The sequence below is a fragment of the Mercenaria mercenaria genome, chromosome 3, assembly GCF_021730395.1.
Source record: "Mercenaria mercenaria strain notata chromosome 3, MADL_Memer_1, whole genome shotgun sequence".
NCBI classification, from domain to species: Eukaryota; Metazoa; Mollusca; class Bivalvia; order Venerida; family Veneridae; genus Mercenaria; species Mercenaria mercenaria.
In genome coordinates, this window is record NC_069363.1 from 91,162,248 (window position 1) to 91,181,220 (window position 18,973).

General features: G+C 35.5%; 1 protein-coding gene across 3 annotated transcripts; it reads right to left on the reverse strand.

The window, feature by feature from the left end:
• Nucleotides 1–92: 92 nt before the first annotated feature.
• LOC123524064 (dual serine/threonine and tyrosine protein kinase-like) lies at nucleotides 93–15,783 on the reverse strand. Of its 3 annotated transcripts, none has more exons than XM_045301954.2 (13): nucleotides 15,598–15,783; nucleotides 14,902–15,130; nucleotides 14,311–14,518; nucleotides 13,328–13,626; nucleotides 12,525–12,665; nucleotides 8,378–8,590; nucleotides 7,367–7,482; nucleotides 6,635–6,776; nucleotides 5,641–5,998; nucleotides 4,559–5,225; nucleotides 4,237–4,389; nucleotides 3,610–3,745; nucleotides 93–1,548 (listed from the first exon to the last, which is right to left on the reverse strand). In XM_045301954.2, the coding sequence occupies exons 2-13, from the start codon at nucleotides 15,124–15,126 to the stop codon at nucleotides 1,138–1,140; spliced, it is 3,069 nt and encodes a 1,022-aa protein (XP_045157889.1). In that variant the 5' UTR covers nucleotides 15,127–15,130; nucleotides 15,598–15,783; the 3' UTR covers nucleotides 93–1,137. The 3 variants fall into 3 exon arrangements, with proteins under 3 accessions (XP_045157889.1, XP_045157887.1, XP_045157888.1); XM_045301952.2 differs by having other exon boundaries at nucleotides 15,593–15,783; XM_045301953.2 differs by having other exon boundaries at nucleotides 14,902–15,161; nucleotides 15,593–15,783.
• Nucleotides 15,784–18,973: the final 3,190 nt, after the last annotated feature.

Sequence of the window (18,973 nt, forward strand, 5' to 3'; positions counted from 1 at the left end):
GAAATAGTCGGCAATAACTTTTTGAAGAAAATGAAAATACTGGCCTAATAGAAACACTGGGAAGTGTGAGTTTGTGGTAATATAAGAAATGGAACAGGAGCATAGCTTTTTATTGTTTTAATACAGAACTAAAATTACTGTAATAGGCATTATTTGTCATGGTTTAAAATAAATCAATTTAGACAATCCGTTTTGTTAAAAACTTTAAAAACAAACAGACGAGAACAGCATTACCATTACTAGGATGATTACGTCTTGCAGGTTTTCAATAATAATTAAATTCCATTGATTGTCATAAATGCACAGTTTTATTTTCTGATCAATTAAACATTTGATCACGTGATCAATTAAACAGCGCTATAAGATGAACTCGATACGGAGAACTGACCCTTTAATGCTTAAACTTGATCAATGCTCATGCTGTAATTTTATCAACCGTGTATATGTATAGTGTGGCGGCAAATACATGGCCTGCCGTTGTAATATAGCATCTAGTCACATCAGCATCACAACGTAAATGCTTAAGTCACCATACTGGATACGACTTGTAGCAAGAAATGGTAAAACTTTTGTTTACAAAATTTAACTGTGAATTAAGAATCTCCTTTGTATTTGATAAATATTCGCCCTGGTGAACACTTTAGAATGATTTCTTTTCAAGGATAAGTAACGTATTGTATCAACATATTTTCTATCTCCCAAATGTAGACTTCAAATTGTACTAATGTAGTATTGTAGAATTTTCCCTTTACACTATAATCATGCATAGTATTAAATATGTTCAGAAAAGTTACTCTGTACAGAATCCTCTATTTTTTCTCTTTCAAAATTTAAGGTGATGGACCCACAATGGCAGTCGGCAATTTTTGTGGTATTACATTCCATCGTTACTCAATTCGGCATTCTTCAGATGTAACTATAGCGAAACGTCCACGTGATTTTCCGTAAACGCCGGAGAATGCCGAAGTAACATATGCAAAATACGTAATTTGCCGATGGTCATTAAAGGTCTACTACCTTAAACGTTAACATATTTGTTTTATAGAAGCTAAATTGCTCAATTTATCGACGTTTTAAATTTGACAATCATTTTAAACTCTAGGCGTCGGCGTCGTATCATTCTTAACCTATATAACTTTACTCTGCTTCGTTGTGGTATTGACGATACATCTTTCTAAGTCTCTCTCCTACTTCAGATGCCGATGGCCGCTTTAAATGGTCGCCATTCCAACAGGCTTTTATCACATCGGACAGTTCATTTGTTGGACGAAACTTCCATGTTAACTTTGGTCGTTGTCCTAATTTGATAGCGTCCAGTAGCTGAAAAGTTTTCAGACCGTCATAATCTGACTCTGTGTATGCGTAATGACCATACCATAATTCCCAGAGTAGAATTGCAAGACTGTATATGTCGGAACTAAAGGTGTAATTCTCGTGTTTAAGAAGTTCCGGTGACATGTGAGTCATCGTCCCAACAAATGTCCCAGTTACTGCTACCTCCATCCTAGCGAATCCCAAGTCACACAGTTTCGCTATGTTGTTTTTCACCTGAGTAAAAATAAAAAGTCACCTTAAAGCAACGAAGAAAACTTTACAACGAAATATACATTAAATCTCATACAATTAAACTGCGACACACGCTGTACACGAAAGATGTCGAGTAATGGCCTAATACAGACTCACAAGAAGTTTCAGTATAAATAATTATACATGTATACAAGAGGGTCAAGATGACCCTGGATTGCTCACCTGAGTAATATGAGCTACATGTTTCAAATGTGACACTGATGCTAAAATACTGAGAAAGTCAGTAGGTCACATTCATTGTCAATGAAATTCAGTTTTACGATCGGTGTGCAAAACTGTGTATGTCATCCAAATTTCAAGGTTGTATCTTAAAGAATAAAAAAGGTAGGTCAGTAGGTCAAGGTCACAGTCAAGTGACATCATATTACTTAGGGTCATCAGCTAATAATAATTAAACAGTCTTGGAAATAGGATCAGATACTTTTAAAGTATTTTTTCCTATAAAACTCATATAATAACTAAGTGACCCCGGGGCGGGGCCTCTATTAACACCAGGGGTATAATTTGAACAATTTTGATAGAGGACTATTAGGCAATGCATCATACCAAATATCAAAAGCCTAAGTCTTGTGGTTTCAGTCAAGAAGACTTTTGATTTTTTTTCCTATATAAGTTTATAGAAAACTTGAGTTCCCCAAGGGCAGGGCCTCTTCACCCAAGGGGTACAATTTGAACAATTTTGGTTAAGGACCATAGGACAATGCTACAAATACCAATGGCCTATGTCTTGTGGTTTCAGACAAGAAGATTTTTATCTATGTCTATGTAAAACTCGGGACCCCCGGGGCGGGGCCATTTTTGACCCTGGGGGGAAATTTGAACAATCTTGGTAGAGGACCACTAGATAATGCTACGTACCAAATATCAAAGCCCTAGGCCGTGTGGTTTTGTACAAGAAGATTTTCAAAGTTTTCACTATATGTCTATATAAACCATGTGACCCCCGGGGAGGGACCATATTTGATCATAGGGAGATAATTTGAACAAGCTTGGTAGAGGACCACTAGATAATGCTACGTACCAAATATCAAAGCCCTAGGCCGTGTGGTTTTGGACAAGAAGATTTTTAAAGTTTTCACTATATGTCTATATAAACCATGTGACCCCCGGGGCGGGCCATATTTGATCCTAAGGGGATAATTTGAACAATCTTGGTAGAGAACCACTAGATGATACTACATACCAGATAGCAAAGTCCTAGGCCCAGTGGTTTTGGACAAGAAGATTTTTTAAAGTTTTTCCTTTCGGTTGCCATGGCAACCAGGGTTCTGCATGGAATTCAATTCTTTGAATAATTTTGAAAGGGGGCCACACAAGGATCATTCCTGTGACGTTTAATGTAATTCTGCCGAGTGGTTTTCAAGATGAAGATTTTTTTAGAAAATGTTGACGGACATACGACGCACGACGGACGACGGATATTGAGCGGTCACAAAAGCTCAGCATGAGCCTTTGGCTCAGGTGAGCTAAAAAAGCTTAAGAATTGAATAATGCCCGCCTACAGTGCTCCAAATATTTACCTCAACTTCGATTTGATGTGGAAAAACTAAGAAAAATATCGGCAAAGTGAATGTTGTTATATTTTTGGTGCTTTGGGATCACGGAGAACATTATTTTTTACTATGTAGAATTCCGCTTAAGCCGCTGCTAGCGGGCGTGAGGAGTGTTGTACATTTCATAAACTCTCATGAACAGACCCAATCAAACCGAGGCTGCTATTATGTTGTTTGGCTGCGTTCTATCCTTGCCAAAGGACATTTTCATGGATTTTATTGATAAAACTTAAAAAAAAGTTAAAGAACTTTAACGATCTTTTACAGCTTACCAAATTTCCAAAAATGGCGGTTTAGATTTCCAATGTAATTTCTTGTCGCCATTAGCGTTTGCTGTCTAAACTAGAAGTTCGTTTTGAGTGAATCGATATTATATTGAGGCATACAACTATATAGATTCTAGATTTATTTGCAAAAACTGAAAACTCATATGAGAAGATGATGATAACTAAAACTTTTATTTACGTACTAAGACATTTGACAACTTGAGATCTCTGTGTAAGTAGCCCTTCTGATGCATTTCTGTCAATCCATCACAGACACCTGTTGCCATCGTGACATAAAACGTGAATGCCTCGTATCTCTCAGGTATTGATTTAAAATTCCTAAAATTGAAATCAAAACTTGTTTACAGCTTGCAATTTCTTTTCAAACAAAAAATATAGTTCATTTCACTTACAACGCAATAAACTGTGATTTACAGTTAACATGAACATCAAATTTAAGTCTGAAACGAAGTTCAGTATTACACTGCTTAAACTCATCATTATACTGGGCGTGGGGGGGGGGGGGGGTAAATCGATGATGTGCATTACAGTGTTACTGATTATTATAAAACTAATTTGAGCCGCAGCATGAGAAAACCAACAGAGTGCGTTTGCGACCAGCATGGATCCAGATCAGCCTGCGCATCCACGCAGTCTGGTAAGGATCCATGCTGTTCACTTTCAAAGCCTCTTGCAATTAGAGAAACCATTAGCGACCAGGATGGATCCTGTCCAGACTGCGTGGATGCACAGGCTGGTCTGGATCCATGCTGGTCGCAAACGCACTATGTTGGTTTTCTCATGGTGCGGCTCATTTTGTTTTTCCTTACTTGCACTGTAACTTTTCATCATTAAAAGCGATGTCTTCCAAACTCTTGTCGCAGAATTCCAGCACCATTGTCAGCCGATTGTCTACGGAATCGGTGCTGTCATTGGTATAACAAACACCATAAATCTTCACAATATTCGTATGACGGAATTTCCTATAAAAAATAAAAGAAAGACATAATTATTCTGTTTTATTGCGGCTTACTTTGAAGTGAAAATGACCGTATGAAAATATGTAATACTTGAACATACATAACATTTCATATGTAATGCATCAGATAAACGAGAAAAATATACTAATCCGTGCAAAGTGTACAGACTAACCTTAGACATTCCACTTCCTCAAGCTGTGATACCATATCGGCACCTTTCAGTTTTCTTCGCAGTACCTTCATTGCCACTCTCTCTTTTCTATCGCCATTTGTCCAGGTGGCGAGATACACATCGGAGAAATTTCCTCTGCCTATTTCTTTTTCTATATGCAAATCAGATTGCTCAATCATATCTTTTGCCATATATTTCAATTCGTAATATCTCAGTTTTCCCATAATCATCTTCAGTTGATAAAGTAATGGTTGAAACTCTGAGAGGATCTGATGGGACGTTCTTCTATCATTGGCAATAATATTCACTTGCTTTTGGTCGGCAGCAATTTGCTGTGGGATAAATTCTTCGCAGAGTTCAACGATTTTCTTCTCGAAATTGCCAAAATAAACACCAAATATAAATGAGCCAACATTTTCCTCTGTGAAAGCCGATTCCATTATCTTCATAGTCCATTCTTTCATATATTTTACTTTGTTTTCCCTATAATCTCTCCTTTGCTTCCCGGCTTTAATTGTTTCCTTAATGAACATACCAACTCCCACAGGTAAGAAGAGCAGAGAGGCAGCAGTTACTAATGGTACCCAAAGCGGAGCTGCTACCGCTAAAATAACCTTTTCACTCTTTGTAAATAATGCATCATTTGGTTTGCCAGAAGGCGCTATACCTGTAAACAGAGCAGAAATAAATTATGAATAAGACATGCTATTGCTTGTTTAAGTACAAAGAACTTAGTTTAGTTAAAATGTTTATACAAAAGCAAACATGATAGAACAAAATGCGTTTAATGTTATGTTGTTATTACTTAACACAGTTGGAGAATGTTGGAGTTGTAGATATGATCCCTTTCAGCCAACTGACTAGCTGCAGATTTTATATCTACTACGGCCGCGGCTAGTTCTAGCTTTTCGCTTAATATTTACTGTACTTAAGTTCGTAAAATCTCAGTTAATACTAACTAGTATGTGATTTGTATGAGAAATGCATGTAGTAAGACAGGTGTCGGGAGCAGTTGTTAGCTACACAGTTAAAGATTCATGAAACATTAGACTTTAAACTATGCAAATGTATATTTAACATACCAAGCGCTAATGGAAGGTCCTCGTCTACCATACCCTCAACAACTACATTTACATCCGTGTAATCCTTCGATATAATCTGGCATTCTTCTTTGAACATCTTGGTCAACCGTTCAGATGCCACTTTCACAAGTTTATTTTCTTCTTCCCAATCTTTCAACATCTTCAAGATTCTTCCAACAATGATACCATCCGCTTTAAATTTAGTAACTTCAAAGTCTTCTGCTTCAATATCTGGGGCATCGTCTTCCCGCCAAGAAAGCAAGCGTTCCTTGACGTCACCGCTTTGAAGATATTCATGTAGTTTATTTACCATCTGCTGACATTCTGCCTTTGCTGTGTTTAGTAGACCATCTTTAACCTGTGTTTAGATTACAAATTGTCTCGTATATCTTGTAATACAAACCAAGTTGATTTATTAACTCTAAAACTTTTAATTACATTTTCGGTTTATAAAATTTCTTCCTCATATTAATCAAAACCTGTAGTAGCTACTTCCTACAGCTGACTTTATGTATACATGAATGTGTCGTTGTAACAGTTCCTAGGAAAATTATATGTTTTTTTTTAATTCGAACACATTTATAGGAGGGCGTTGGTCTAGTGGTTATTCTGACGGCCGCTCAACACTGGGATCGTTGGTTCGATCCCGGTTGGGGTCACGATCACGCCTTCTCATATGACACCATTACTGGTTTTTCCCGGCAGCGGACGCGATGATGGTTCAAATAAGCTTGATTCTTCACAACAGTCGACCTTAATAACTAGTATGACCTAAATAAGAAGAACATTCATAAAGAACCCATAACTTAAATGGAACTGAGAACAAATAAAGTTAGAGTTCAAATATTGTACACGGCATTACGAGTTTTTCGCTGTATTTTTTAAAAAAATTATGCAAAAGTAATATTGTTTAACAAATGCAGTATGTCCAACATTCATTTTGCTCTTTAGAAAATGCTTCCCTTAGTATGTGTTATTGAAAATAAATATTGACCCTGTCCGAGTCCGCATTGAGCCTGTTCAACCGCCTGACAACATCTTCATATAGTTTATTCTTTTCTTCTTCTGATTTCTTAGCATGGTTTATTCTTGACATGATTTTAGACTGAAGCTGCTGCAGGAACATCTCTAGAAATCTAAAATAAAATGTTAAAGTTATCACACTCGTTAAGTGTAAACACATTCATATTGCATCCATTTTAGAATAAATGTCCTAAGACCTTTCAAAGATACTGTGGAGACCGGGTCACATTTGCTCAAAATATTAGCCATCAGCTGGATTAATTTTGAAACTTTGAAGAGAAATTTACATTACTGTATCTGTATGGAATGGCACTAAATTTGTTAAAATGAATTAAATCTAATGCAATAATCTGCACTGTTGTGCATTTACATCAATAGCTGGGATAAATATGATGAACGATCTCATCCATTGAATAATTAGTTTAGTAAATTGCAAAATACTGTCAGTCGAACTGAAACAGTGCTCAAAAGGCATTTTTCAAGATTAAATGTCTATTTCAGATACCCTTTTAGGTATCAAGCGATGCACCTTGGTAGAGCCACAGAAAGAATTATCCCAAGCGATGTTTCGGCTAGAAAGCGATCAGTAGCAAGTTATTCAGTCACTAGTCACCCTCTCCATAAATATCATAACAGATGCAAGACAACTACTGTTTGTATCATTAATGTCTGAATACTTGTTCACATGTCAAGTTTTACTTACTGAAAATGTCTTCCAATCTTTGCATGTAAGCTAGCTGGAACTAATTTTTCTACACCATCCAGTAGACTTCTGAATTTTTCTGTAAGACCCATACGAGACTTTTTATACCTTTCAGCCTGAAATCATTATAACTTCACTTTAAAATTTCTTTTAATTTTTAAAAAGTTTTGTGTATGTCAGAGTTATCTAAACATATAAATATGATTTATCATCAGCTGTATATATTCATGTAACGAAATAGAGCATATTAGTCGAAGAAAATAGAAGTATATCATGTATGAATTTTGGAACAAAGGCAATTTGAACTCGCAAACATCTGAGTATGCTATGCAATTATCTTTGAATGACATCATTTATGGTTTTAATTCTACACTGGTCTGTGATTTAGTAACATAATAAGATATACCTCAGTATGCTATGTGATTATCTATGAATGACATTATGGTTTAAATTCTACAATAGTTTGTGGTTTAATAACATAATAAGATAAACCTCAGTATGATATGTGATTATCTATGAATGACATTAAGGTTTAAATTCTACAGTACTTTGTGGTTTCTTAACATAACAAGATATACCTCAGTATGATATGTGATTAGCTTTGAATGACATTATGGTTTAAATTCTACAATAGTTTGTGGTTTAGTAACATAATAAGATAAACCTCAGTATGCTATGTGATTATCTATGAATGACATTAAGGTTTAAATTCTACAATAGCTAGTGGTTTAGTAACATAATAAGATATACCTCAGTATGCTATATGATTAGCTTTGAATGACATTATGGTTTAAATTCTACAATAGTTTGTGGTTTAGTAACATAATAAGATATACCTCAGTATGCTATGTGATTATCTATGAATGACATTAAGGTTTAAATTCTACAGTACTTTGTGGTTTCTTAACATAACAAGATATACCTCAGTATGCTATGTGATTAGCTTTGAATGACATTATGGTTTAAATTCTACAATAGTTTGTGGTTTAGTAACATAATGATATAATATACCTCAGTAACACTCATTCTGAAAACTTGATTTAAAGGAAAGTTCGGGAGAGCGTTTTGCAACTTGGCTTCGGTGTCTTTCCACACTTTGTCTTCCTCGTGTCTTTTCTCCACGATATCCCACTTGTTGCAGACGAAAATCGTTGAATTATAATCAAACGTAGTCAGTCGTCCCTCTATTTGCCATCTGTTTTGCTCATTTAAGATTTGTAGAAGCTGGTAATAAAGTTAATAACTTATATACAAGAGCTATCAAAGGGGGCAGCACTCTATACTGTTATGATGCTTTACAGTATAGTGCAGCGTATCTGAGGAAACTAGGGGAGCGGTTAATACCCCCAATGCGGACTATGATCTGGGAAACGGAAATCCATTAAGTAATAAGACAGAAGGAGTTAAAGTGCATCAAAGTGTTAACCATGATTTCTAAGTATGAAACGAACATAATTTAAGAAATATTTGTTGTAGAGTTACACACATTTTATCATATGATGTGGAACAATTATTTTAAATCTGAATCAAATACATTTAGAAATAGCATAAATTGAGCAAAAGGGCAGAAAAAATCTCAAATTCATGTAAAAGTGATGAAATATTTGAGTCGGAGTTATGGACCTTAAGTCATTTGAGGTCAATGATGATACATAACAACTAAATTAATTTCAAATTCAAATTCGTTCAGTAATAACAGGTATAAAGTAAAGGTGCATCAAAACATTTAACATGAAATTCTATGTTAAAAAAGAGGCATAATTCATGAGCTACTAGTGCGAGAGTTATAGCCCTTGTGTCTTGATTATGTGGACTGTGATAAGGACAACAATTTTAAAGATACTAATACGCATCCTTTACTAAAATAGTTCATTTTCAGATACTTACTTTAAACAAACTAAGTCCTTATAAATCTGATATATAAAGTAATCAACCCGTATTTGTATCGTTACATTCACAATTAAATGCTAGGCATAACAGTTATTTGTTTTTAACACCTTGGCTGTTAGGATAACTCTCCATTTGCTTCATATATTCGAGCTTAAATTTAAGAATTTTATTTGTGTCTCATAATAAGATGCTTCATGGTGAAAAAAAACCAAAACATTTTCGCCGTTAACAAAGAAGTATTTTACCATATTATTTGGCTAAACCAATTGTAAATATGCTTAAACGAAGATATTCCATCCTCCAGATATTCTGTCAATTGCTGTAAACAGTCTCCCCGTACTTGGACTCAATATTGTTATATTTTCTGGTCTTTTGGGATCTTGGAGTCAATTCAACATATGTGTGTAATAGAATTCCGCTTTAGCCGATGCTATAGGGGCATGAGGGGTGTTGCACTCTTCATGACATAACATGAATAGACTCAATCGAAACGAGCCTATTTGTTTTTTATGCCCCACTTCGAAGAAGGAAGGGTATATTGTTTTGCAGATGTCTGTCGGTCGGTCGGTCGGAATGTAGACCAATCCGTTTCCGGATGATAACTCAAGAACGCTTGGGCCTAGGATCATGAAAGTTGATAGTGAGGTTGGTCATTACCAGCAGATGACCCCTATTGATTTTGAGGTCTGTATGTCAAAGGTCAAGGTCATAGTGACCCTGAATAGTAAAACGGTTTCCGGATGATAACTCAAGAACACTTGGGCCTAGGATCATGAAAGTTGATAGGAAGGTTGGTCATGACCAGCAGATGACCCCTATTGATTTTGAGGTTTGTACGTCAAAGGTCAAGGTCACAGTGACCCTGAACTTTAAAACGGTTTCCGGATGATAACTCAAGAAGGCTTAGGCCTAGGGTGACGAAAGTTGATGCGGAGGTTAGTCATGACCAGCAGATGACTCCTATTGATTTTGAGGTCAGTATGTTAAAGGTCAAGGTCACAGTGACCCTGAACAGAAAAACAGTTTCCGGATGATAACTAAAGAACGCTTAGGCCTAGGGTCACGAAAGTTTATAGGGAGGTCGGTCATGACCAGCAGATGACCCCTATTGATTTTGAGGTCAGTATGTCAAAGGTCAAGGTCACAGTGACCAGGATTAGTAAAATGGTTTCCGGGCAATAACTCAAGAACGCTTGGGCCTAGTGTCAGGAAAATTGATGGTTAGGCTGGCCATGACCAGCAGATAACCCCAATTGATTTTGAGGTCATGAGGTCATTAGGTCAAAGGTCAAGGTCATATTGGCCAGGAACAGTTAAACGGTTTCTGATTTTCTTGTCCAAGACCTAGGGCTTTGATATTTGGTATGTAGCAAAATCTAGTGGTCCTCTACCAAGATTGTTCAGATTATTTCCCTGGGGTCAAATATTGCCCCACCCCAGGGGTCACATAGTTTATATAGACTTATATAGGAAAAAACTTTGAAAAACCTCTTGTCTAAAAACACAGGGCCTAGGGCTTTGATATTTTGTATATGACATCATCTAGTGGTCCTCTACTAAGATTGTTCAAATTATTCCCCTAGGGTCAAAAATGGCTCCGCCCTGGGGTCACATGGTTTACATAGACTTATATCTATAGGGAAAAAACTTTGAAAATCTTCTTGTCCAAACCACAAAGACTATGGCTTTGATATTTTGTAATGTAGCATCATCTAGTGGTTCTCTACCAAGTTTGTTCAAATTATCCCGTTAGGGTCAAATATGGCCCCGCCTCAGGGGTCATATGGTTCATATAGACTTATATACGGAAAAACTCAGAATCTTCATGTCCATAACTTACATCATTCAAATTTGGACCACATGTATAGTTTTGAGTGGCAAGATGAACCTTGACATGAGTTGACCTTGATCTTGACCTAGTGACCTACTTTTACATTTCTGTAGCTACAGCCTTCAAATTTGGACCACATGCATAGGTTTGTGTACTGAAAAAAACTTTGACCTTGTTATTGACCTAGTGACCTACTTTCACATTTCTGAAGGTACAGGCTTCAAATTTGGACCACATGCATAGTTCTGTGTTCCAAAATAAAATTTGACCTTGATTTTGACCTAGTGACATACTTTCACATTTCTCAAGCTACAGCCTTCAAGTTTGAACCACAAGCATAGTTTTGTGTACTGAAATGAACTTTGATCTTGAGATTGACCTAGTGACCTACTTCCACATTTCTGAAGGTACAGGCTTCAAATTTGGACCACTTGCATAGTTTTGTGTTCCGAAATAAAATTTGACCTTGATTTTGACCTAGTGACCTACTTTCACATTTCTCAAGCTACAGCCTTCAAATTTGAACCCTATGCATAGTTTTGTGTACCGAAATGAACTTTGATCTTGAGATTGACCTAGTGACTTACTTTCACATTCTGAAGGTACAGGCTTCAAATTTGGACCGCATGTATATTTTTGTGTTCTGAATTGAAAGTTGACATTGATTTTTACCTATTACCTACTTTCACATTTCTCAAGCTACAGCCTCCAAATTTGAAGCAGATGCATAGTTCTGTCTACCGAAATGAATTTTGACCTTGAAATTGATCTAGTGACCTGCTTTCACATTTCTCAAGCCACAGCTTTCAGATTTGAACCACATACACATTGTTTTGTACCGAAATGAAATTTGAACTTGATTTTGACCTTGAGCTAGTTTTCAAATTTGGAACATTCAAAAATGGCTCAGTGGATGGCGCCAAGATCACTCTGTAATCTCTTGTTAGGTTAAAGGTCAAGGTCAGATTAAACCAGAATGGTAGAACTTTTGTTTACATTGAACATATAATTTTTGTTCCTTGCGCAATTACTGAATGCATCAAGGGGGGCATTTCGTGTTCGACGAGCTCTTGTTTTTTTTTGTTTTTTTTTTTGTTGCTTTCAGGGGATATTCTTAATAGACTTTATTTCATATTCAAAATGTAAAAGCCTAACAAACAAATCTAGTAAACCTTTTTGTTATTTGATACTATCCACATAGCTAACAAAACATCTGTAAAGTCCTTATCATGCTTGACACGATTGGTTATGCCTTTGCGACCAGTGTAGATCAAGATCAGCTTGCACATCCGTGCAATCTGATCATGATCTGCACTGTTTCATATTGAGCCAGTATCTTTTTGGTAAGCACCGCTTTTAACAGTTAATGGTACTTTCCAAAGTAGAAGATGAACAATTCCATTATAGAAATTTAGCAAGATAAGGGTTAGTACTTACCCGGTCCTCCTGAATGCCTCCAGAGTTAGCACTGTTGATGACGTAAATGAATGCAACAGCATTAGGTAGATACTCAAACAATCTCTTCGATATTTCATCGCTTTCTCCCACCCCTGGTGTGTCGACAATGGTTACTCGGTCCTAAGAAAGATATGAAAACATATAAGATATATACAGGCAAAGATCACTTTTCAAAAAAGCACCTTCATCCTAAAAGCGAAACAATACAACACTGTACGCGTTCATGTGTACTAGTAGATGCTTTCTTACACAGCAAAAGCAAAACACCCAGACAGCTAAGGCAAAGCAAAGCTGAAAGTGTAACCTAAAAATATCCAAATGTTTTAATGAGATATTGATTAACTGTTTGTTCAATTTTTGTTTAGTAGTAGAGGGGGTGTTTATAAAGTTAGTATGCAAAGACATTTTGTCTTGACCTGACAAACTTTTTTTGTTTTGGAAAACAAAATAAAACAAGAAACACAAATGAGCCGCGCCATGAGAAAACAAACATAGTGGCTTTGCGACTAGCATGGATCCAGACCAGTCTGCACATTCGCACAGTCTGGTCAGGACCCATGCTGTTCGTTTTCAAATGCTATTGCAATTAAAGAAACCGTTAGCGCAGGCTGGTCTGGATCCATGCTGGTCGCAAAGCCATTATGTTGGTTTTCCCATGGCACGGCTCAAATGTGGAACATGCATATCAAGTACTAGTACCAGTTTTACTAGTACCAGTTTTGCATGAACAATTTTTAAATACAAAATTAAACCTGTTTTAGTAAAAAAAAATGACTACAAACCTGTAACAATGGTATAGGCCAGTAAATCTCAACTTGCTTATATTTATGCTCTTCTCGACTTTCTGTGCTGCTCACATAAGGTTTCAATTTTTCCTTTAAAAGTTCCTCTTCTTTTTCCGGGTTTTCATTATTCACTTCTATTGGAATTATTTCATTTTCGTTTGTAATAATTTCAAACTTCTTGCTTTTGCTATTATGCAGACGACATATGGTTGAAGTGGCACAGAGAAGGGAATGGGGTAGTACATCGGTACCAAGTATGAGGTTCAACAAACTGCTCTTACCGGCGCTAGTTTCCCCTGAAATATGATAAAACGTTTTCCTAAATTAAATATTCGCGGATTAACTTGAAGGGGAACGAGGTAGGAGATACATAGTACAACAGTTTTGTCATGCATTATGTGTTATCTTTTTTGTTTGTTTTCGTGTAATGTACATTTGAAATTGATGTATGTCAATTTATTTATTTATTTTATTGGCGACACAATTATAGGTCATATGGCGACTTTCCAGCTTTGATGGTGGAGGAAGACCCAATGTGCCCCTCCTTGCATAATTTCAGTATGAGTGGATACCTTGGTAGAACCAACGACCTTGCGTAAACCAGCTGGATGGCTTCCTCACATGAAGAATTCAATGCCCCGAGTGAGGACCGAAACCCCAAGGGGCAAGTGGATGTATGTCCAAGAGTTTCTTATATTCTAATGAGATGTGAATATTACATATATATATATAATGTTTTACTCACATGTGTTTGTACCTCATACAATACAAAAAAATGAAAAGTGTGAATCACGTTTTTGACCACCTATTCCGATGTAAAGATGAACAACAGATTCAAATACATTTACATCATTTTTATATCTTTTGGCATAACAAGACAAAAGAATGCATAAAGAATCAACAGTTCTGAGAAAAAGACTCGCTGCATATATTAGCTAAATGTAAGAGACAAAAATGATATAAAGAGCAGCAGAACGTACCGGCAACAACAATAGGGCATTCATTGTTTACAAGTTCCCTATCATAAGTAGCAAGCTTTTCGTCAAAGTCACCATGAATTTGCTCCATGACTGATCGCAGATCGTCACCAACTGTATTCATAAACTTGATCAATTCTAGATATACCTCCGATAGCTCTTCTTTCATTTTCTTGTCTTTAGCCAATATTTCCTCCAACAGCACTTGACTCTGTAATTTAAAATCATGCCCATTTTGCAAAAAAACTTTCATGCATATATTTAAGAAATTTATTTAATGATAAAACAATAAATTGGATAAATTCAAACTAAAAATAATACTGATTTGATATTTATTCAAGAATTCATTTGTACTATTCTCAACGGAAGGCATCAAATTCAGAGAAAAATACGTTATTTTTATACATGTATTAATTATATCTAATTTTATACACGATACTGTAAGATTTGATTTGATAGTGATTGGTTGACAACACAGATTCTACATGATTATTAGCCCTACGTAAAAGACCTTTACAAGATATTTATATTTAAACGAACTTATTCATCATATATGAAGTCCCTGAATTAGGTATATGACAGTCGTTTAAATACCTTTGACACATCATGTGATGTATCATTTGTCTTTGCATGTTCTTCGTTGCTGTCAGGTGTCTCCAGATGGTGCCTTATAAGCTCCTGCATCTCCTCCAAGTTCTCTAGATGTTCGTAGGGGATTCCTTTCCATTCTAACCATAAAGAAACTTCGTCTAAACTAAGGCTGTCTACATCATCTGGATGTTTTATATTTTTATAATTCTCGTCTGAGGAACTCGTCATTTTGCTGAAATATGTACTACAGAGCTCGGACTGTACTGAAATACATCGTTTGTATTATGTTTGGTTTAAAGAGGTTAAGCTGTTGTAATTTTATACCCGTTTACATACCGGGTACCGTCCCGGTGTACATAACACGATATGTACACGTTCTATTCCTGTATTTAGTAAGATACAAAGTAGATCTACGCTGAAAGTTTTCTATTTATCTGATTTTTATTGTACAATTTATTAAACCTGTCAAAACATGGACCCGGCTTTCATTATATTCTATTCGAGCCTGTATAAGATTAACATGAAATCCTGAAACATGTTTTGACAGGTCAATTAAATAGTACAATAACTTCATCTGAAATACAATAAACATTTTAAATTACTACTGAATTAACGAAACCTGATGAATTAGAGAAATGTAGAGTAAGTTTCACTTTCATTTCTTGTAAAGAAACCCGAACAAACAAAAGCATACCTTGCCTTTTACTTCACTTTCAGCTCGCTGCTACCTGAATTAATTAATCAATTAACCAAACTGTCGGCAGGATCAAACAATGACGTTAAATTGAAACATGTTAAATATTGTATCACTTCACTCTGTGTGCTATTAAAACAACAAGGAAGTTACAATAACATGGTTGTCGTAAGAAATCACATTATCACTATATTTAGAAATACTACGTTCAAAGTATACAAATACAATGATAAAATGGAGATAACCTCGTTTTTAAATGGAGAAAATGAATCACTGTTTATCTGCCCAATTTAGTATCATATTCCCCATTAAAATGTGCAAAAATAAGTACAAGCAAGAAAATTCAGAATTAATCAACGTTTGATGTCGTAAGATCCTAATGGGGATTGCAAGATGGTGTAAAAAACCCACATTATTTTCTAAAAGCCCTGCAACATCTACTGTCGCTATTCTGTAAAATGTCCAGTCAAAACAAATTAAGCAGATTGCAGTTTTCTGTCTTTAATAAATATGTATTTTCGGCGTGGTAATGTGAAAAATCATTTATTCTTTATAAGTTACAAGTTTTAGAAGATTTTCATTTTATTTTTTTACTGCACATGAATATACTAGTATTTTTGACCTGTTTTAGATGCCTCTATATTTGCAAATGTCTTTTATATTACTAACTGTTCATTAATGAAATTTCTCACACATTTAGATTACTGTGTTGTTAAGAATAAACTAAACCCTAGTCTCTGTAGTTAGTTTCTACGATTTTTCCGGGTTTTTTTAAGGCTTTCGAAGTAGCTGTCAGACCTATATCATAAAGATAGAACCTAAACTTTTGAATTATTAAGACCGAGTATAATACTTAAGGGGACGCATATTGCTACATTCACAGTTCACACAGAAATGCGGAAGGGGTGCATATTCAAGAAATCAATGGTGGGAAAATAAAAAACATATTCCTAAACTCATATAACACTGATGGACACCTATAATATTCAGTATTTTGTGGATAAGGATGTGGTACTATGAATGTAATAAGAAAACAGAGGTCTTTGTGAAAGTACATTCAACACAATATATTAAGCTTTTGTATAGGGAAAAAACAGGTTTTTTACAATAACAGTGTTCCAAATAATGTTGAAGGGATGAGATTTTCTTTCTAACATACCAGGTTTGCTTAAACATGTTAAAATTTAACGCCACGTCATTTCAGCTCGGGATGGACGCCATATTTCTCATTGATAAAAATGTAAACAAAAAATTTCAGAGTGGGATTAGCATTGCAAGGGCATAACATGACATTCTACACAATGAATACCTTAGAACAGATATCTAAGATGCTACACAGGTCAGGCGGGTTAAATGTATAATGGCGATCACTTGAAATTCATCTTGAAAAGGTGGTTAATTTTAGTTTATTTACATGGTTTTTAATTTTCCCACGACTTCTCGGCGATTCACTGCAAATGTATTACTGCGCCGGACGAAAGGTAACTCTAATAAACAACGGGAGACAACTTAGGTGTCAGCACGTGTACGATTTCTAAAAAAACATGTCGATGATTATAATTTCTTATCAAATAATGAATCCTATTCAGATATTCGTCTTTAATATTAGAAAATTATTAATTTCTGTGGACATTTGTCAAAAAATATTACTTACATTGGACTACTTTGCGCATCAAACTGGTTTCCGCTTCAGTTGTAAGGCACTTCCGTTACACTTTTTGACAACAATAACAAAACACAAAAGTCACTTATAAACCGACTGCTACTTAAATCAGTGTAAGTAAAGTTGTTGTTACAACATTATACATGTTCGTTACGTTATGAGATACTGCATAATCCATTAATTACGTTTAGATGATATTGCATTTACAACTTACTTGACCCCATTTTTTACGTGAATGACAGCATTCTCGTGCAACTCGTGCAAACAGAGTGATGAAAAGTATGGTGGAGAATTCAAGGACAAATTATAAATGACATGAAAGTGAGGATAACTGTATATTCGTCCAGTTTTGATCATTGACATGCCTGCTGTGTATTAGTAACTTTTGTGAACAAGATTAGAATGTTACTTTTGCACATATACACATTGATTGGACCTCTCAACCATATTTCATACCTTATTTTAGGGATTTTTAAGACAATACATTTTCAAAAGTTTGTTGAATGTGTTTTGATATTTAAGTGCATTGTAGTTCATGAATACCAAGTTAAAAATTAATAATGGCAACATTTCTAGGCCCTTATTATAAGCTACTAGACTTCTGTAACCATAAATGTTTAATGTATTAAGGGGAATATACTCTTTTAGTTTTGGAATGTGGCATTCCTTGACCACCGTATCTTTTCTTATGCACTACTTTGTAAACAAACTAAATAATGTGTTTTAGCTTACATATGCGAAATGAAAAGCAAGACAGTGACCATGTTTCACATTCTTTCTTTATATTAGAATCTGTAGGACATTGATAAATGTTTGGACAAGGTGAAGCACTATTATTTTCGCACCAAAAAGTCTTAATTGTTGACTTTGAATGTACACAAGAAGTCTTATGTAATTCAACAATAACTTTCTTGTTTCAGTTTTCTCATTTTTATTTTAGTGAGCAATCCTTTATGTACTTATAACAGTTGAAATAGTATCCATTTCATGTACCAAAACCTTGTACTTTTTTGCAGGTAAATTTTATCCTACCCCACCCACTTTTTTCTAATTTCAAAGTATGCGTCCCCTTAAGTAATAAAAGTACTGAAAGTACAGAAAGGCTGGCTTCCACAAAACACTGAATGAAAACTGTGTGGGAAAGATGTTTGCAAAATCTTAGATATTATGGGTTTTCCATATCAAACTAAGGCGAGCATAGGGTATTGTTGTGCTGAACCATCTTGATTAATTTGTGCATCCAAGTTAAAGTACAATCGAGGAACCTAGTTTATCGGACGTAACCATGGGTTCAAGAGAGTAAACTATAGTTTACGCCCGTTATCCTGTGTGTTCGCTCGAAAATTTATGTAAGCATTTGATGATAATAGTTTTTCGACCAAGAATGTAATTATTGGATAATTTAATTGCCGAGAACCATTGTATACGGACGTCAACCTATGTTTACGACCATGAACTTGGGTTTACGAGCGTGAACCATAGTTTACGAACGTGAACCTAGGCTTACGTTCGAAAAACTTGGTTTCTCGAACAAAACTATGATTTTTGGTCATAATCCTATGTCCACGAGCGTGAACCTATGTTTACCGTCGTAAACCCAGGTTCATGGTCATTTATCTAAGTTCTCGATCGTTAACATATGTTCAGGTTTGTAAACTATGGTTTACACTCGTGAACCCTGGTTTACTCCCGTAAACATAGGTTTACGCTCTTGAGCT